This window comes from Ursus maritimus, unplaced genomic scaffold (assembly GCF_017311325.1).
Source record: "Ursus maritimus isolate PB19 unplaced genomic scaffold, ASM1731132v1 scaffold_17, whole genome shotgun sequence".
Taxonomy (NCBI): Eukaryota; Metazoa; Chordata; class Mammalia; order Carnivora; family Ursidae; genus Ursus; species Ursus maritimus.
In genome coordinates, this window is record NW_024424119.1 from 8,501,701 (window position 1) to 8,523,123 (window position 21,423).

General features: G+C 40.2%; 1 protein-coding gene across 1 annotated transcript in view; it reads right to left on the reverse strand.

The window, feature by feature from the left end:
* Positions 1 to 21,423, reverse strand: part of FREM1 (FRAS1 related extracellular matrix 1) — a 139,777-nt gene that overhangs the window by 3,846 nt on the left and 114,508 nt on the right. The window contains exons 28-35 of the mRNA XM_008689835.2: positions 20,195 to 20,267; positions 14,515 to 14,664; positions 12,798 to 13,036; positions 11,954 to 12,001; positions 11,508 to 11,675; positions 11,185 to 11,313; positions 10,627 to 10,742; positions 1,709 to 1,794 (exon numbers count right to left, since the gene is read on the reverse strand). Of these exons, the coding sequence (XP_008688057.2) occupies positions 1,709 to 1,794; positions 10,627 to 10,742; positions 11,185 to 11,313; positions 11,508 to 11,675; positions 11,954 to 12,001; positions 12,798 to 13,036; positions 14,515 to 14,664; positions 20,195 to 20,267 (1,009 nt within the window). The remainder of the gene's footprint in view (positions 1 to 1,708; positions 1,795 to 10,626; positions 10,743 to 11,184; positions 11,314 to 11,507; positions 11,676 to 11,953; positions 12,002 to 12,797; positions 13,037 to 14,514; positions 14,665 to 20,194; positions 20,268 to 21,423) is intronic.

A 21,423-nucleotide genomic window follows, 5' to 3' on the forward strand; every position in this document is an offset into this window, starting at 1 on the left:
ACGTAAGATTTTTTCAGCCTGCTATAATTCCAACAAAAAGCAGCTTTTCTCAACTTGCCTCGCTACTCCCACTGGCTATTTTACAAATTGCACTTTAGTGTTGCAAAGCTTTTGTAAATTTTCTTAAAGAAACATTCCTCCTCCTCACTCTCCTTCATAGTAGAAACAAAACAATACAATGAGGAGAGAGCATGATCTGACATCTCCCAACCATGTTTAACCAGGAAAAGAGGCTTAGTTGCATAGCCTATAACCTTCCCCGTGATTCTCCCTCAATATTTTGGAGTAGAATAAAATTAACTACTATCCCCTTCTGGATTGTTTCCCTGCATTATTAGTCAGGAGATGTTATGCCTAAGAGGACTCAGGGAATAGAGCCTTGAAATCGGTCACTGTGGGAGCAGAGAAAACATCTCCTCCAGCTTTAACTTAATACTCTCAAAAAATTTCAGAATTTAGGGATGTACTAAGTATTATAGAGATTTTGAGAAGCCAACATTGGGTTTACTATCGTTCCCCGAAATCCAATACTTTCCGGGACAGATGGTGAAAATACTGACTTTGATGTGCCCTGAGAATTCTCCTAAAAATGGAATCTGAAGAGATTTGTATTATTGTTAAAATTGAAGAAGATATTAAAACGTCAGAAAACAAGGGATAAAATTACGATCCACCTATAATTGTCAATAGAGGTAAACATTTCTAATTCTTTGGCATAGTTCTTTATATATGTCTATGTGTATATCATATGCATATATGTATATATCACATGTATATAAATATTTTATTCTAAATTATTTTGTGCTTCATATGGCTGTGGACTCTGCTTTTTTACTCAGCACCCTGTCACAAATACATTACACATTTTATATATAATATGCCTCTAACATATATTTCTTGGATGAAATAATAAACATAAAGCACTTTAATGTCTTTAATATTCAATGCCTTACAAAAGCATTAAATATTAAATATTCCTTCATATGGCTATACCATAGTTTATTTAACTATCCCCTATTTACAGCTATTTCTAATTTTTTACTTTCAGAAATAGGGGCACCTGGGTGGCTCAGTTGGTTAAGCGGCTGCCTTTGGCTCAGGTCATGATCTAAGGGTCATGAGATCAAGCCCCACATCAGGCTCCCTGCTCAGTGACTGGGAGTCTGCTTCTCCCTCTCCCTCTGCTGTTACCCCTACTTGTGCTCTCTCTCTTGTGTGCTCTCTCTCTCAAGTATATAAATAAAATCTTTAAAAAAGAAGAAAAAAAAAGAAATAGCATTTGTTGAATTCTCTTACCTCTAAACCAAACCACATCCCTTAGTATTTTTTTTAAGTATTTTTTTATTTTTTTAAAGATTTTATTTCTTTATTGGAGAGAGAGAGAACGAGCAGGAGAGGGACCAAGGGAGAGGGAGAAGCAGACTCCCCGCTGAGCGGGGAGCCCAATGCAGGGCTGGATCCCAGGACTCTGGGATCATGACTGGAGCCAAAGGCAGACACTTAACCGACTGAGCCACCCAGTCGCCTCAAGATGAGTTTTAAAAGACAGACTAGACTGTCTGCCGGGCATCCCCTCCAAAAAAGAAAAAACAGACTGTCCGACCACCTAACTGTTGCTTGCTACCGCGAGCCACAATTATTTGGCCCATGGAGGGTGATGCCCTCTTAATATTCTCGTCTCCCTCCCCAATACAGCGCACACACTTGCCTATCCAAAAGGGTTTTCTTCCACTGATGTCCCAGAGCCATCGCATATGCTGCCTGGAGAGAACCGTTACAAGGCTGCCCAGGTGACTACAAGCAAACAAACAAAAAGGACAGTGTCAGTGACAAGGAGTCCCACATTCCTGTTGGTAGGAAATTCATAACAGAAATCAAATCGGTTTGAAATAGAAAAAAAGCATACATATAGAAAGAACTTTCCAGGATTTGAATACTCTATTTTTTTGACTTTAATGACTATCTGTAGGGTGGGATCAGTGACAGCAAACAAAGTGAGATTTTTTAATACTATCTGAGCTTTAAAGCACAAATTCAATTGGTTTTAAACATCTTATTGGAAACATCAGCAACTACCTATTTATAAAAATTAATGCCAAAATATTACTCCTCTCACAGGGAGTCTACCTCTAAATGGCATACATTTGACAAACATCCAGTTAATTTGATCAGTAAAGTAACCCAAATTATTCACGTAAAATTACTGGAGGCCTACATTTTGCGCTTGGTGTATTTAATCAAATACACCAATAATTGCAACCCTTTGATTGCCCTCGGTGAAATGAGCATAGTCTCGCTGTCAAAACTTCGTAAGTGGTGTAGAAGTTAAAGCACATGTTCCTATAAATATATATAAAAATACCCCCCCAAATAGAATTGCTTTGATGTTTAAGGTGCATAGCATAATGACATCACTTACACATGTTGTGAAATGATTACCACAATGAGTTTAGTTAGAATCCATCATTTCATTTAAATATCCAAAAAAAAAAAAAAAAGAAAGAAAGAAAGACAATTGTTTTCCTTGTGATGAGAACTCTTGGGATTCACTCTCTCAATAACTTTCAAATATACCACAGAGCTGTGTTGGCTGTACTCCTTATGCTGTACGTTACATCCCGGTACTTAATCGTCTTATAACCAAAGGTTTGTACCTTTTGACCACTTTCATCCAACTATCCCACCCCATATGCCTGGCCTCTGCTAATCACATCTGATCTTTTCTTCTATGAGTTTGTGTTTTTGTTTTGTTTTAAGACTCTACATATAAGCGAGATCGTATAGTGTTTGTCTTTCTCTATCTGTGTTATTTTATTTAGCATAAACTCAACGAGTATTATGTTGTTACAAACGGCAGGATTTCCTTCTTTTTTGCGGCTAAATAATATTCCTCTCTGTGTGCGTGTGCGTGTATGACAACTTCTTTATTCATTCACCCATTGAAGGACACTTGGCTACTCTAAATAATAAACATGCTATTAACATGGGGGTGCCAATAGCCCTTCAACATACTGTTTCGCTTCCTTCAGATATATTCCCAGAAGTGGAACTACTGGATCATTTGGTAGCTCTATTTTTAATCTTTTGAGGATCCTCCATACTGTTTTCCACAGTGGCTGCACCAATTTGCAATCCCATCACCATACACAAGGGATTATTTAATTATTTCTAATTCCCCAACGGTGCCCATTAAAAGCTCTTTAAAAATGCTTTAAGTAAAAAGCTAATGATTATTTTTTTCTTTTCTTCTTCTTTTTTAATACAGAATGTTTCAAACAAGAAACAAAGTCATCATGACCTTGCCTGGTTAATATCCATTGATATTTTATTCATTTCACCTACGTCTTTCCAAACTTCAGATCCATTTCTCTGCTTTTCCAGATCACATATGGTGAATATAATTTATCCATTTTGTAATGATTTTTTCCCCACTAAAACCAGTACTTTATTGTTCTATCATGCAGTGCTGACTTCTAGGACTTCTGAGATACATAAGTCTCTTTACCTTTCTCTGAATGTCCTCAGGCTGCTGGATTTGGGTTTTGTGACTTGGCTCTGACCTCATTATTTACTGTCATCTCCTATCTGACTGTCACAGTAGATGGACAGCACAACTTCTTCCCTTCCTCTCCCATTCGATATGGTAATTCTAACGTGCTGAGGGTTTAGAACTCAGAATACCAAATGTGTGTTATATGTAGGCTGAGGGAAGGCTTGAGGGGCTGTCTCAGTCAATATGGTGCATTGAACAGAGCATAAGAGATCTGAGTTCCCTTCCTGCTCTGCCCCTAATTCCCTTATGGCTATAACTGCAGCCTCACCTTCATCATTAGGAAACAACAGGGTTATTTAACACCTCTCCCACTTTAAGATTCTTGAAACTATCGTGAAAGCAGACTTTGTAAAATCCATTTTAGCTGGTCAAGTACAAGTTTGATTTCTTTTCTTGTCTCTCCAAGAAGCAAAAAGTCCCAAAAGAGCAAGATGGGAAGATAGCTGTGTTTAGGATAGGTAACATGTTAGACCACAGTTATTTATAAAAGAAACATTTAGGCACTGGTGTATTGATCCTTGTACAAAAATATTCCTTTTTTTATGCCCATATATACACCAAATAGTGTGAATGTTAGATGTAGATTATATATAGAGAGAGATAAAAATAAAATACAGAAACACATAAATAAAAATCTTTGGACAGCTCTGAAATTTGAAGGCATTCAAAATGTAGTAATAAAAACAGAAACTTTAATTTTTCTAGTTAAAGAAATAAACATCTACTTCTTTGAAATGTTTTGATTAAGTATAGATCTATTTCAGAGTAACTCTTTAAGGACAGGCCAGCAGGGGTTCCAGACACTCCTGTGGGAAAACAAAATGGTTTTATAGATAATGATTTATAATAATAGAATTACCAAATGTACAATGACTGCCTAAGGAAATGAGCAGATGAGATTACAATATGTAAATTCAAGAAATACCTAATCTAGGAGTCTAGCTCCTCTGGGTTGGAAAAATAATAAAACACCAATGGAGAGGAAAGGAGATTGGAGATAAAGATTGAGTTGAGTTAGCAATCTGATTAGGGACAAGGAGGAAAGCAAAATTTGCTGTTCTTGAAACATTGGTGCTGCAAATGACCCTCTGTAAGGAATCGTCAGGGAAGAGAGTCCCAGGAAACACAGCCCAGAATTGAATAATGATCCCTGATACCAGATAAAAAACATACGAATATTAATATTAATTCTAATTAGAAAAATCTAAAACCATCTCCTAAAATTAATTCATGAGAAGGTAAATATCCAGTTTGTAAAATGTTGAAACTATAAATGTTCTATCATAGAAAGAATTGATAATTCATAGAATACCCATTTTTCTTCCTTATATATATATCTTTCTTAAATTAAGTTTTTTATTTTAATTCCAGTATTGTTAACATACAGGGCTATATTAGATTCAGGTGTATGATATAGATGAAGAGTATCTGTTTTTAAGACAAAGAGGGTGGAGAAGAAAAAAACACAATAAACCTGAAAGGTCCAGGAAGGCAGGGAGGCCCATCTGATGGTAAAAACATGTTTACTGGTAGAGGAGGTCTCGGGGTTCCGAGAAAAATTATACCGAAGAGGTGACCCTGATGCCCAAAAATATTTCTTTTAGAATTACTGAACTAAAGGAAAATGGAGATCTTTTCTTTCTCCTTTTAGTTTGCTTTTAACTTGCCGCTAGTCATTTTTGGAAATGTCTGTAACTAGTGCTAACTGTTCTTGGGGTAATCATTCTCGTCCTTTCAAAACACAGTACACTGAAGTATCACACAAATACAATCAGATCAAATGTTCATACTCATTTTTTCTAAATAAAATTTGGAAATTAAAAGCTTTTTATGATATTTTTAAAAATCTCACACCATATATATTTTCTTTACCTCTCTTACACATCCTGGAATACCATCCGAAATGGTATTTGATAGATGTTCCTAGTTCTGCACCAATCTGGTAAACAAGTAATGTGTAATTTGAAAGCGTTTTATTACTGATAGATACATAATTCGTCTCTTTCTAAAATAAGATGGAAAAACTCCAGTTGTCCCTAAAAACTTTTTTTGTTCTGAACATTTTCTCAGTTTTATATCTCAAAAGAAATCACAGTTCTAGAGCTTAAAATAATTCTCTGAGACTAGAGTTTACCAAAATGACTTCAAAATAATATGAACAACTTACTTCTGAGCCTGCTTATAATACCATGTTTTCATCTGCTAGATACGATCTTTAATACCCTTGAATTGATTGGGGAGATGGAAATTTTCCGTCACTCCTATAATAGATTTCGTAATAGTTATTCTAGCACAAAATATTCTTCTATTTATACTATTTCTAAATACCATTTATGTTCTCCCGTATGCAATCAACAAATAGAGCTTGTAACTCACATGATTCACATTTGGGTCCAGAGACATCAACTCAATGAAAGCTAAATGCTGCCATTTAAATTTAGAGACTTTCACACGCTTTTTTTTTTTTTTTAAGATTTATTTATTTACTTTGAGAGAGAGAGCGGGGGCGGGGGCGGAGGGAGAAGGAGAATCTCAAGGACACTCCCCACTGAGTGGGAGCCTGATGCAGGGCCCGATCTCATGACCCTGAGATCACGACCCTGAAATTACAACCTAAGCTGAAACCAAGAGTCCAATACTCAACCCACTGAGCCACCCAGGTGCCCCACTGACTTTCACATTCTTGATAGAGCTTTGTGAGAAGGAGATGTGGGAAGGAATTGTCAGGATTGTATGACACCTTACTGATATAAAATGCAGGGTTTAAAGACTTGAGCCATAGGGATGCCTGGGTGGCTCAGTCGGTTAAGTGTCTGCCTTTGTCTCAGGTCATGATTCCAGGGTCTTAGGATGGAGCCCCACATCAGGCTCCCTGCTCAGTGGGGAGCCTGCTTCTCCCTCTCGCCCTGCTCATGCTCTCTCTCTCTGTCACTCTGCCTCTCAAATAAATTTTAAAAAATCTTTAATAAAGACTTGCTCTACAGGACAGCTGTATCTGGAGAGAGATGGTGTCAATTTCTCTGAAGCTCGTTGATGAATGAAGAATGGTTTAGTTATTGGGTTATTGAGCCAATACCAGGAGGTAAGACTTCAAGATGCAGCCCGGTCTAGACATTTCCAGTACAGTAAGTGCTCAAATTCTTGCTGAATGAATGAATTTATAAACTGAGAATCTGATTATACGTTTGCTCTGAAAGGTTACTTTGATTCCAATCCGAAAGAAACTTAGGGTCCATAATTTAGTAAAAATCATAGTAGGTCTTTGCTGTGAAAGATACAAAATACTAATACATAGTTTTGGAACCTACTTTAGGTTAGTTCAACACAAAGTTAACAATAGGTGTGCTTGGCAATTCACCTAACACGAGATAGCCCCGATCCTTATGGAGCTCTTTTAGAGAGTATAATAGAAGTGAAGTCCACAACTGAGTGATTTTGCTTCCCCAAATCTCTCTTGTTTTATCTGTAGAATGTAGATAATAATACGTGCTTCCCTCACAGAAGTGATGGGAGGATCAAATAAGCTAGTGTAGGTGAAAGAATTCTGTAAACTATACAGCGTGATATAAAAGGAAGGCGTTATTGGCAAGGAGGCGTGTGGAACTAGGTCAAGCTACTGTAAAAGGGTCAGGGTGTAAACGTGCTTAACCCCAGGTCGCAGATGAGATCTTAGGTCCAATGCATGAGGCAGTAGCTAGACCTTCAAATTAATTTGGGCCTCAAGTTTATTACTGGGGTGAGGGAATTGTATAACATTAATAGATTTATGACAAGATTAATAGATACATAACTAGTCTTCCTACTCCTTGTACTCATTAAAACCCAGCTGCAATTAGACAGATGAATAAAATAAAAATACACTGGGGGACTAATGTAGGTTGGTCACCATGAGGATATCAATATTATTACAAATTGCCATTATTTCAAAAGAAATGAATTTTGACACCAAAGAGTGAAAAGATCAAAATATCAGAGTAAAGAACAGTCCTTCTAAGAAAAGATACTTGGTGACCTGGTGCCGACATTGACGAAGAGATGGAAAGACATCGCTCAATACACGTTGTCTTTACTTCTCTCATAACACGAAGAACCTGCTAGAGCTTCATTATAGGCCAGCAGAGTTATCTGCATTGTCATTTGAGGACCACTGGAAGATGAACAACAAGGGTGCCTTCAAACTTGAGGTTTGGGGTTCTGTCGCTCTGTGCACCTGTATTTACCAACACATCCCAGCAGCAATTTGATCTGGTAACCTTGGCTAGAGTGTAACTGCACTTCCGTACTCTCCCTCATTTTTGTCAGTCTAGACACCACACCCTCCTCTTCGAAACATGTTGCAATCTTCTTGCTAAATCAGAGAGCTTTTCGTTCCGCACCAGAACTCTTTCCTCAAGAGGGAAAAAAGACCGAAACCACTTTTCCTACCTGATATCAATGCATTAAGACAAACTTTAAATAATAAGTAGGACACCCAGTTATTTGGGTGGAAGAATGTCTTCATTGTCCCTTACCATACAGCAATATGGAAACATATGTATTTAAACAATAATTATTTATAAAATTTAAAAAACTAGTTAAACTTACTTATTCTACCCACTCGTCAACGAAAACCTGAAAGCCACTGATAAACCTCTATAGTACTCTTTATACTTAAGACATGAAATGCATCAGTGAAAAAGGGTGGTTGATTTGACCAGTTTTTTAAAAGACGTAAAACATATATATTTTTAAAGATTTTGTTTATTCATTTGAGAGAGCGAGCGAGTGAGCACAAGCCAGAGAGAGGGGAGGAGGCAGAGGGAGAAGGAAGTTCCCCGTTGAGCATGGAGCTCAATCTGGTCCCAGGACCCTGGGATCATGACCCGAGCTGAAGGCAGACACTTAACCGACTGAGCCACCCAGGTGCCACAGACTTTTAAAATATTTTATTAGCTCTTTAAAAATCTAGTTATGGGGCGCCTGGGTGGTACAGTCGGTTGAGTGTCTAACTCTTGGTTGTGGCACAGCTCGTGGTCTCGGGGTTGTGGGATCAAGATTTTCTCTCCCTCTCCCTCTGCTCCTCCCCACCCCACCCTCTGTCTCTAAAATAAATAAATCTTAGAAGAAATAAAAATCTAGTTATAATTTACATACAGTAAAATGCATAAATTTTAAGTATTCAATTCAATGAATTTTGACAATTTTATATACCCATGTAACAACCACCCAGGGCAAGACAAAGAACATCTCCATCACTCTAGAACCTTACCTCATGCTACTTTTTAGTCCCTACAATCCCTGCCATGGATAACTTTTTGTTTTTGTTTTTGTTTTTGTTTTTGTTTTTCTAACACCAACTAATAAATTAGTTTTTCCTATTCATAGAAATGAAATCATATAATATGCACTCTTTTGTGTTGAGTTGCTTCCTCTCTATGTGTTTTTGAGATTTATTCACATTGTTGGAGGTTTTAGTAGTTCATTCCATTTTATCATTCATAAAATAATTTATCAGAAAAAGAATATTTATCTACTTTTTTGTTGATAGAGAAAATATAAAGAACCCTTATAAATCAACAAGAATAAGACAAATGACCTAAACTATTATTTTTTTAAAAGATTTTATTTATTTATTTGAGTGAAAGAGAGAGAGAGAGAGCATGAGCAGGGGGAGGGAGAGGGAGAAGAAGACTCCCTGCTGAGCTCAATCCCAGGACCCTGGAATCATGACCTGAGCTGAAGGCAGACGCTTAACTGCTTAACAGACTGAGCCACCTAGGTGCCCCATACGCAAGCTATTATTATTATATATAAAAAAAAAAGGTGCTATGAAATTCTTGTGAATGTCTTTTTTAGCATATATTTTTAAAGTTTTATATATTTAAGTAAGCTCTATACCCAACGTGGGGCTTGAACTCGTGACCCCAAGATCAAGAGTCACATGCTCTCCTGCCTGAGGCAGCCAGGCGCCCCTTTAGCATATATTTTCATCTCTTTCAGGTAAAACCTAGGAGTAGAGAGGTAAGGTCACACAGTAAATGTACGACAGCTCTACTAAGTGGTTGTACCATTTTACACTCTACCAGCATATACGAGGACTCCATTTGGTGTTGTCGGTCTCTGTGATTTTACAGTGGGTGTGAAGCGGTGTTTCCTTATGGTTTTCATCTGCACTTCCCTGATGCCTAACGGTGGTGCGCTGATCGACCAGTTATGTACCTTTTCCCGTGAAGTCTCCAAGTCATTTGCTATGTTTTTAATCAGGTCGTCTTTTTGTTATTGACTGATAGGAATTGTTTGTATTTTCTGGATTTAAGACCTGGATCAGATGGACAATTGGAGATGAGCTTTGCCAAATGTGGTTCGCCCTTTCACTTTCCTAACAGTGTTTTTAGGTGAGCGTAACCTTTTGAATTTGATGAAGTGTAAGATCTGACTGCTATTCACCAGGGATTTCTCTAGTCTCCATTTCCAGCCATGGGGCATATTAGTCTAATTGCATTGTTCTGGATAATATCCAGGTGGTCAAAAAGGGGGGGTGGTCAGGGATAGATACATACGCATTTTGAGAGTCCTTCTGGGCTAGATAAATTTTGTTGTCATGATTTGACCACAAGTCATCCTTCACTAAGTGTTCCATTAACCACCGACCCTTTATCCAACTTGTCTGGTTCCATAATCATCACTGTCTCTGACATTGCTGTAGGACTGATACTATAAGACCTTTCATTGCTATGTATTTTCAAATTAGCGGGCAGGAATCCCTACTTAGTTAAAAAAAAAAAAATGATAGAACCTGCAAGGCTGCTGACTCAGAAAAGCTCCTCTGACTTTCTCTAAAAGACCGAGAGAAGCTATAACACAGAATTTCAGCAACGGAACAGTCTTCACAGAAAGAGCTATGTCAAAATACATTATCAAGGTTGATCTCAAATCCATTCTGAACTACAGAACTCTCCTGGGGTTCCTGAAACAAAGCCAAGTAGATATTAGACCCTCAAGGCTCCGATGAACGAGTGACCGTGCAGTTGCATGAGAAAAGGGAGGAACAGTATGAAAGAAAACATGACTCAATACGAAAGAGGGCTTCTTACTGTTCCTTGCAAGCTCGCGCAGCTCTGTTCCAGGTGCCTTTCCGCTCTGTGATCAGGGAGTGGCAGTAGCCTGAGTGATGGTGCCACCCGGCTGGGCAGGGAATACCTTCCGCCTCCTGAAATACAGTTGTCCACGTCCACATCACAATGGGCTTTCCCATCTAGAGTCTGCTGTCAGCCTAGAGAGTCCCGTGAGTCCCCTCACCTGACTCGAGTAGTTCTGTCACCAGAAAGCACGTCAGCCCTCACCCCAGTTCTCCACCTTGAGGAATGTGATGGCTTTTTACAGAAAACACTACTGAAGTCAGCACTGTTTCAATTTTATACTTTCGACATTCTGATGATTAAACAAAATGAGTAAACACCTTAAATTGTATCGATTCACGAACGTGTTTTGTGATTTGTAAAACACCCCTTGGGCCATATTTTCCTCTTTGCCTTCAAAGTGTAAGGAGGGCAGGCGGCTGTAGCACCAACTGCCAGATCATTTCCTGTCTATCCGCTTATCACAGCGCATAGCGCAAGCAGAGACACCTCGCTGCTCGTCCTGTGTCCCACCTCGGTTTGGGGGCTCCACGCTTTCCACGTAATCCCATCACACTTATACAGCTTTCGGAGGCTTTCTTGGAAGTGGAAAAGTCCCTTTAATTCCAGTGTGCAGTTCTTCGGAAATGAGGGCAGCGGGTCCTAGGGGAAGAAGAGGTAATGCAGATTTGACTTCTGACTTAACTTAGGAAGCTGATCGCACAATCACCCCCTTCAGATCTTCATTTGTTAGGTAGCATTTGTGTTCAGCGAACGATCCCCAAGCTTGCAGGCTGTTTTATGGCCCAGCAAACAGCTTGTTGTAAGACGAATAGCATGTAAAAAGATTTTCCCACCTGTCTGGGGAAGTGTGAGCTGGTTGTGGATTCCACCTTATCAGCCTGAGGCAGTTCTGCCGCTTTGCTTGGCTTTTGTGGCTGACTAATAACGGACGCTTTGGCCTTCCTTTTGCGAGACGGAGAACCGTCCTCTTCCTCCAGCTTTAGGGAAACCATTCCGTGATACTGCAGGAAACCAGAAAATAGCAATAAAGAGAAAGCGAACACCCAGATAGCAAACAAAAACGTTTGCTGGAAAAATGAGCCATTCAAAAATGGGGTTAAAGGTAAAAGATAAAAGGTTGTTTTTTTTTCCCCTGACCACCCAAGCCTCAAAAACAAATGCCAAAACAGTCTTTTAAGAGAAATACAAAAATACTGAAGAAATTTAAAAAAACTGTTTCACTAAATATATTGCGTCCATAAATACAAGAAGTTTAGTGATTCTCTCAGACTATGCTTACGTTATAGATGATGTCGGTTCCATTTCTATAAACAGATGATGGAAGAACCTGAAATCAACAAAGGACAAAATATGAACAAAATTGGCTTGAGTAGTAACTAGCAACAGGGTAAAACCCTTTCAGTAAGATCTTGTTAGTGTCGAAATAATGTTAAAACATATGTTACTTAAGACTTTCCATGTTCAAATAATTACAATTTTTAAAATCACTGGACCTAATCACAGCTTACCAGTGTTGATTCATACATTCATAGTTTCAGTTACGGAGAAAAGACATCCTTATTTTCTTGGTATATCTATAGTGCAAGAGGTCCAAGAAAACACATACACACACACACACACACTCATGAGAGTATGCCTAATTAGAATCCTATGCTAAAAAGGTCAAAGCCACAGTTTCCACACCCAAGTAGATCACTTAATCTCATTCTGTTCCAGGGTCACTGGTTATCCCCTACCTGTTTTGATCACAAAAGGAAGTAAAGCAGAAATCATGTGGGTGAGTCATTACACCCATCACCTCAATTAGTACAAATTAAGGAAGTAGGCAGTATTATGATATCTGTATACAAAAGGCACTGCATGGGGGCGCCTGGCTGGCTTAGCTGGTGGAGCATGGGACTCTTGATCTCAGGATCCCGAGTTCGAGCCCCACGTTGGGTGTAGAGATTATTTAAAAATAAAATCTTTAAAAAAAGGGGCGGGGATTGCACGCTTGTGCAAGGAACCATGGCTCCCATTCACTATGCGAATCAGCTTCTTCAGTGTTTCAGAAAACTTATTAATATTTTTTTTATTCTTTTACAGTGTACTCCAATCAGATGGCAGAAGTTCCCCATCCTTACCTTTTTGCCATTCCCCTGGGTCCTAAGCTTCATGCGAGAAAGATCTGGAGACTCAAAGCCCTGTTGGGTGTCTCCCCTAGTGACTGCTGGCCGCTTGGAAGATGGAAAGGGTCTTCTTTCCAGATGAAAGGAACCGGCAGTGGTGGGTGAGGAAGACCCTGGGGACAGCGGGTGCCAAATGGCCTTCTCCCGTGCGTTGTGCTTGTTGGGGCTGAAGGAATATGAAGGATGGCACTGTCCTGGGGGCATGAAAGATGGCAGGTCCGTTCATTGTACACCAACGCATAAGTGATCACATTGACACAGCCCCTGCAGCAGCTTGTCATTAAACTTAGATGGATGGTTCCCCCCCAGATGTTGCCTCTTTGCCATTTGCCAGAAACTCCTTTACTCTTCATTCGTTTCCATGCAGGAGAGCTCTCCTTCTGCACCTCCACGAGGTGGTTATAAAGTCACAAAATTGATTTCACAAACCACAAATGAAAACCGTTGTCATAATTTTATAGTCAGACCATGCACTGGGGAAACTGGCTCACTTCTCTCCATGGACTAGCATTCCTCAGGTTTATTCACTGAACAAGTGTCATTCCGTAAACACTGCAAAGTGCTCCCCCCCACCCCGGTCTCCTAGAGGTAGACACTGGAATTGTTCTAAGAAGTGAAATCCAGTAACAGTCATAAAAATTAGCATTCAACGGTTACAAAACAAAGAGCCAGTAAATCTTAATGCAGCTACTTCTATTGGAAACATTTCCAATCAGTAAGACAAAAATCTAAACCCACGAGCCTCACCTGGCTATTTTGTACTTCACGTGTAAAGTGGGCATTTCATGTATTTTATGTACTTACCGTGACCAGAAAATTCTACTGAAAAAGAAATGAATTTGGCGGCAAATGTCGTAGGGAAAGATGTTGTGGAAACATGAGTATCACAAAGGCAAGGGGATAGTGTTTATTTTCATTGTAGGAAAGAGAAGAGGTGAGAGTGGATTTCAGGTAGGGAAATGGTACCACGGGGCGTGACATGTGTAAAAGCAGAGGTCTCGGTCCGCGCATGGTAACTGGCCACTTGTCAAACCCTAAATAAACACCTAAGTAGAAAGTATTTGACAGAAAAAAAAAAAAATCAGAGCACCAAGGACTGTGCTCGGTTTTTCTTATTCAGCTCGCAGGTTGCTCTTTTGCATATACTATCCAGGACCTACTTGGCTCTGCAACCCAAGGTTATTCATTAATATTCCCCAGCTGCTCCTGACTCCCCTAGCCAGCTGTACCTTTCACATCTATTTTTCTCCCATTCCTTCCTCTCTTAGAATTTCCCTGGTCACACTACAGTGGGGGCTCAGATTTGCGGCATTAAGAGCTCTCTTTAACAGAGGAAGATAATTACAGCCCTCCAAACTCTGGGGGAAAATAATTGCCGATAGATTCTCACCAACATTGTTTCCCCCTTGGTGAGAACAACAAACGGGTAGGAAAAAAAAAACACAACCATGCCACTGACTTGTTGCTTTTCCCAAACGCTAGTTCTTAGCAGGAGGAAAACCACATGAAGCAGAAACCAGAATAAAGGGCCTACAACATGACTGAGGTTGCTTTCTTGACAAGAAATTAAGCATTTTGATTTGAAGGCGTTATCAAGCACATTGGCTGTTGAAAGCAAGCAGCTAGAGCGCCAGGACCGCTCCTGATTTCAAGATGAGGATCAAAAGAATACCTCCTTTTGAGTCCAAAATTTTCACTGCAGCTTTTGTCTTTGTGCCAAGAACTGCATTCACAGGGGAGTTCAGAATTACTTCAAAGGCCTCATCGTCTTCCTCTAATCCGTCATAGGTAATTGCTATATTCCACATCTTAGTTGACATTCCTACAAGAAGTAAACATTTTAATTACTCTTTAATTGCTATTTCAATCACCTAGGTGTCAGAGAAATATATTAATTAACATGTCTACAGCTAGGCTGCAATAGCCTGAGCGAGCTATTGTACTGTTAGCAACTCACTCAAGTCCTGCTGTTCTCCCAAATAATATTAAAAGACCACATTTGTTCCTGGACAATGATGATTCCATTTCAATGCAAACACTGTAACAAAAAAGTAAGCTGCATTATGCACGGGATGAACAAAAAAAATGGTTAGGAGATGAGATCCAAGACTTATTCCAACCCCCCAGCCCCCAGACCTGCCCCTTCTCTCCTTAAGAATAAACAAGTACAGCAATCTTAAAATCTTAATCGCTTCAAAAATCTTAAGAGGTTGGTACAGACAGTTAAAAGTGATTATTGGATGGTACTTCATGCTATTCATGGAACCCTTGAAATGATTGCTTTCTAAAGACAGCTGCCTCCATCGGCTGCTCGACTTCCTGAGATCCTCCTAGCCCACAAATGCTTTTTCTAATGATGTAATACTCCATATTTGATATCCTCCTCGAGAGAATTTATGGGCTGGGGGTTTTAGAAATAGACCGAGCCCATCTTTTTTTTTCTCTTTCTGTCTGCTCTGCTCACGGAGTTACAATCAAGCTTCATTCACAGCAACTTTGTGAACTTAATACCCAACCGTTTTGATGTTACAGACATAGCCCCAGCCATCCGTCACCTCAAAGATGGGACGCAAAGCAACCCCCAAAACACAAAATATTAAAGCTGGAAGAAACTTGTGAGATTGTCTGATCCTGACCTGTTTCCATGATGCGGATTACAGGATATGCTCCTTAGTTTGTTTAGAAGAGAATGTGGTGGGGGGAAAAAAGTCTGTGTAGTGGAGAAAGAAGGCTCAAGTTTAAGGGGAAAAAAAGATAACAAATGTATGGTTTAGCTTGCTAGGACTGTTTTGAAAACTTTTACTCCGTGGCTCTTTGAGGGCTTTTATTCCCATAAACCCATCTAGAGAAGCAGTCATGCATTTTTTTTCTAGCCTTCTCCTCTGCAGATCTGGATTCCTTTCTCCCTGCACATTGTTTGCGGCAGATTTATGCCTCTCAATCGTGCCATGCCATCTATATGACAGGCTCTTTTTTCAAGATATGTCACATACAGACTTCATGATCTAATCAACGTTTCCTCAAGCCCCCACAGAATGCAATGGAAAGATGAAACTGTTCACTTATCCTACTCCTGGCTGCAGGGAAAAAAATTAAGTGTAGTTGAAATAATTTTATTTAAAAAAAAAAAAACAGGCTGACAGCTGGTTTGTGAAGCTTTCAGTATCAACTGAATCTATAAATCAATTACTTTCTTAGTCTTCGCAAAATCAGAAGTTGAAACACCTAACTTTATAAAATGCCATATAATTCCCACCTCGTGGATGGCTGGATCGACCTACCAAAATATACATTTTGTATCTATTACGTACTTACCTTTGCTTTAGATGGGATGGAGAACACCAGGGGTGTAACAGCAGCATGCCCTGACATAAAGGAATTTAAAACCTCTTTGAAGAGACAAGATGTAAATACCAGAAAGGGCCACTATACAAGGCTATGTATGACTAGCTGCCTAAAGATACAGACTAGATGGTAAACGCTATGTGTCTGTGGGCTCCAGAGTTGGGAGGTTTTGGAGGAAGGGAGTGGGGAGACAGCATAAGCAAAGGCAGGAAGATAGCTGAGCAAAGGCCTTGAACAGGGAAGGCTGAGCGAATGAGCTGGCTGGAACAGAGCTCACACCAGAGAACAGGAGATGTTAAGAAAGCAAAGGCAGTTTGTGGCCAGGCTGCAGAAAGCCCTGGACACCAGGTGGCTGGATTCAGACTTTAAACCATAGGCAACAGAGAAGACTCTCGAAAATGGAGGTCTTAGAAAAATCAATCTCAGTGTTATGCAGGAAGATTTAGGGGCCTAGGAAGATGGGCAAAGAGGCTAGAAGTAGGGGGACCACATAGGCAGCTGCTGTAATAAATTTGGCAGGAAGGGATAAGAGACCAGACAGTGAAGAAAGTACATGAATACTAAGAAGTTTAATGTTCAAAGAACTGTTTTGACTCTCAGAGCCCAAAAAGTTAACCATTATTCAAATAAAACTCCAACACACACACACACACAAACACACACACACACACACACACACACACACACACACACACACACACAAATTCCAAGTCCCAACCAATTGCCCTCTTATTGTAAGATTCATTTTTTAAAAATATAGTACCCTTTCTTCCTCCCACCACCCCCCAAATTTAAGTTTTTCCAAGACCTCGTGGAATAGGAACCAGATGGTTAGAGCAAATCTCTTCCAAATTTCATTTAAGTATTTTCTGATTGGTCTGCTTGCATTTCAATTTTGTTTCTATGCCTACCAGGTGTGCATATAGAACCAACTTTTCTAGGTTAATGAGATTGGAAGTAAGAACTTTCTGGGTTTTTCTTTTTCCTTCCTCTCCCATTTTCAAGGTGCAAAGTAGTTGTTAAATCACTGAGATTATAAGCAATTTCAGAAGGCTTGAACTAGCCTTCGTCTCCCATAAAACAAAAGGTGCTGAAGAAAAGGTGTCACTTTATGCAGACATACCCCACTTTACAGAGTGGGTCAATTACTGTATATTTTCCTGCAAAGCAGATTTCACTATTGAAAGACATTTCCTCAAATTTTTTTTAGTAAATGCCATGTTAGAGATCTGTTCCTTTGGAAAACATTTTGACTCTTCGGAATGATTTAGTCTCAGTTAAGAAAGCAGCAAACCTTTCAAGAACACATATTTAAAAGGAAAACAATCATTTTCTTAAGAATATTTACACTTCGACTCAATCAGTCACAATAGCTGAATGCAAAGTAGGCAGGATTAGTTTGGGGTTCAGTACACTGGCAGCAGGGCGTAGCTCATTAGACTAGACTGAAAAGTTACTCATTTCTCTCCAGCACCCTCCCCAAAGTTCTCAAACCTTATAATATCCCACTGTCTTTGATTTCTCACTCTTTCTTTGCCCATCACCGAGGCTCTGTTTTGGAAGAAACAAACAGATCGCTTTGGGCAAAAGCGATGGGGGTGGGGGTGTGGACACCAGACGCAGAAGAGGCAAGGATTATGGGAGTAAATAAACATTTACAGGACCTGTGAACACAGGGAACTTTAAAATATTCTAAAATGAGGCTTCAGCTTATGAAACCATTTCTGTTTATCAATTCCAAAACAATAAGCTTGTAAGCTTTTTTTTCTTAAAAAGTCTAAATAATCCCTGAAATCATGACCAGTTAGAGCCTCCAGGAGTCATCAGTATCTACTCGAAACAGCACGTAAACTCTTCTAGACAAATCGGCCTTTATCTTATCCGGTGGAACCTTCGAGAGGTGGATTTCAGAGCCTCCTCTAAGTGTGATACTTCCTAGTTGCTATCAATCCAAACGGAGCACCTGGCGGGCTGCTCGAAATCTACCGAAAGTCCCGATCACTCCAGATCTTGTGACAAACAGGCCTCAAATAATAAAGACGACATATGACCAAGACTCTTGGCTTTCCAAAGTGGAAAGGTTTGAACCGCCTTGACATGAAATACAAAAGGGGCATACACAGTGCAAATGCGCCCAAAGCTTTCATCTTCGGGTTGACCAGAACACAAGAGCCTGCAGCAACTTGTGGGTAAACACACCAATACATTATGGTCACTTGGGGAACCAACTTACACGAGTCAGGAAACGTAAATATCACAGGAAGGAGGCCAATCAGAACATTTGGGTAGTTTTGTGTCAAATTTAAGGTTCATTGTTATAGGTTGAATTGGGTACTCAAAATCTTTATGTTGAAATCCTAATTCCTAGTACTTCAGAACGTGACTTTATTTGGAAATAAGGTTATTACACATGTAGCTGGTTAAGATAAAGTCATACTAGAGTGAGCCTCTAATCCATTATGACTGGTGTCCTTCTAAAGGGAAAGTGTGGACACAGACGCATACACAAGAAAGCCATGTGGGGACAAGGGCAGCAACTGGTGTAGATAGAGCAGAAACCAAGGAATGCCAGAGTCCAGCCAATCACTAGAGCATGGAAGATGGGCATGGAACAGATTCCCTCTCACGGCCCCCGGAAGGAATCAACCCTGTGCTGAGCCCTGGATCTTGAACCTGTAGCCTCCAGAACTGTGAGGAAATAAATTCCTGTTTTTAAGCTACTGGGTTTGTGATAGTTTGTGAGGGCCCGTTAGCAAACTAAACTAGTGACAAAGCATCATGCTGCTTGTGGTGAATGGCAGAAAGGCCTTTCTTTTCTATGTTTACTCATAAGGCTGTCGGTTTCGGAGTGGTGAGGATACTTAGGCCACTTCGTTTTGCCTTTGCTTGAACCACCATGTGTCAGTGGCAGATAATGGCAAGAGCTGTGACCTGGTGGAATGTTCTCAGACTGCAGAACACCTCCTCTGCAGGAGAGCACAAAGCCACAAGCCCTGGCTGCTTCGCAAGGCCTCTTCTATTTGCCCCTGGACGGGTGATCAATGTCCATCCCAGACCAGAGGGAAAGAGAGAACCATGCATGCAGTGAAGAGCTACCTGTCCCTTCTCCCGAAGCCAGGGAAGGAAGGTGTGGCGCCCACTCAGGGCATCCAGCACAGTTCCCCAAAAGTGTGTTGGTTCTTCACCCTGAATCCCCTCCTCCTCCTTCTTCCACTTGCTCAGAATACCATCTCCTCTGGGAAGTTTTCCAGGATTCCCCTTAGCCAGAACCATGGCTCATCTTTGGGTCCTGATGCACTCTTAGTGAGTTGTTTTCATGTCTCTATTTCCCACATGATAGAACACCTTTGAGAGGAGGCACCATACATTTATATTCCCTTTTGCACCTGGCAAAATGTTTTCCACAGATTTAAAGCAAAATATGTGTTATCTAATTACTCTTCCCTGGAATCTCCTCATTTCAACCTGTTCCAAGAGAAATCATTTCGAAATGGCCTCATGCGAATATCATTCTGAAAATTTCCATCAAAGTATGAGGCAATCAAATTAGCTCAGCTTTATGTTAGGATTACAAATAATTTTTTGATTTGATTTGGGGGGGCTTAGGAGGGGGAGGGGGAGAGGGAGATGGAGAGAGAGAGAATCTTAAGCAGGCTCCACACCCAACACAGAGCCCAACTTGGGGCTCGATCTCACAACCCTGAGACAATGACCTGAGCCAAAATCAAAAGTCGGACACTTAATTGACTGAACCACCCAGGTGTCCCCAAATAATTTTTTAGATGACACCCTTTTCTGGATTTTTTGGGTGCTTGCTTTGATATTTTTTATTTATTTGTTATGATCTTTCGTTTCATTTTAAATAAATATTCACTTGTGATAAAGTGAAAAATGAGGAACAAAACCTCAAGTCCAAACTGATCTCTCTCAGAGTGACTGAAATAGGTCCCCATGATCTCCACACATTCTTATAAAGACAGGAAACAAACTGTAGACACGAAACGTACCTGGGTCAAACTGAATCAGTTTAGATGGAGTCAGAGTGAAGTCTTTTCCAACTGTAGCTGACCCTTGGTTGACCTTAAGAGGGACAAAATATCCTTTTTTAATAAAAATAAATATTATTTTTATAGAGAAACATCTAGTCTAGTATAATAGATTAAACTCATGCTTTTTTTTTTTTTAAGGAGGTTCTACACCCAACAACCCAACATGGGGCTTGAACTCATGACCACAAGATCAAGAGTCGCATGCTCTACTGACGGAGCCAGCCAGGCACCCCAAACTCATGCTCTTAAATCTGTTTTTAACATAAAGGGTTTTTTTTTTTTAATTACAATAAACCATTTTAGATCTAGGCTACATGGATCTTCCTTAAACTTAACTTTTTTCTTAGTTTAACATGAATGGAAGTGAAAGTAAAGCTTTTTTCCTCTCTTTTTCTTTTCACTTCTTTATAAATGATTCAGTCACTGGAGAAAGCAACATGAATTTTAAGCAATATTTTTCTCTTCATTATGAGTATCCATTTATTTCATCAACTTCCTTCTACCCCAAACTGGCTTTGAAATCGTGCCTCGGAGGAAAGGGGGAAGGAGGAGAAACACCAGCCGGCGCTCCCGACAAGTAGCTCTGGGGTATCCTACGAGTTTCAGGGCACTTTAGACAAGCTGATGTGAAACGAGTCTGGTCCATTTTCCTGTCAGGACAAAACCACCCTTCTTCACAGAAATGAATGAGAGCTCCATGGGGATGGCCGACCCGGTGAACGGCCACACAAAATCAATGCACACACACAACGGAGGGCTTTCGAGGCTCCATCAAGTAAGTCGTTAACAACAACAACAAAAGTTGTGCTAGTCTGCAGAGACTATTTACTGATCTCCTGTTCCCCACTCCCAGGGCTGAAGACCAGAGGCGACTTAGGGCTCTCAAGCCATGGCCTTATCTTCCCCGGAGGGAGCCTAAATCCGTGTTAAGAATAGTGTCCTTGGCTAGGGTGAAAAACAAGTCATCAGATGAGAACCAGTGTAGGCACAAGAGGCAGCTGTTACTTTGCCCTTCTTTAGACATTTAAGGTGGTCAAGAACGTGGGTTCCTCTATTTCTTCACTTTCATACAAAGACATGGAGCGCACCACGGAAAACGACGAAGTTCCTATCCGTAGGGCTCTCGACATTCCCTCCGTTCATCATCAAAGGCCCTGAGACCTGCAAATGGGTCAGCAGGGGCAACA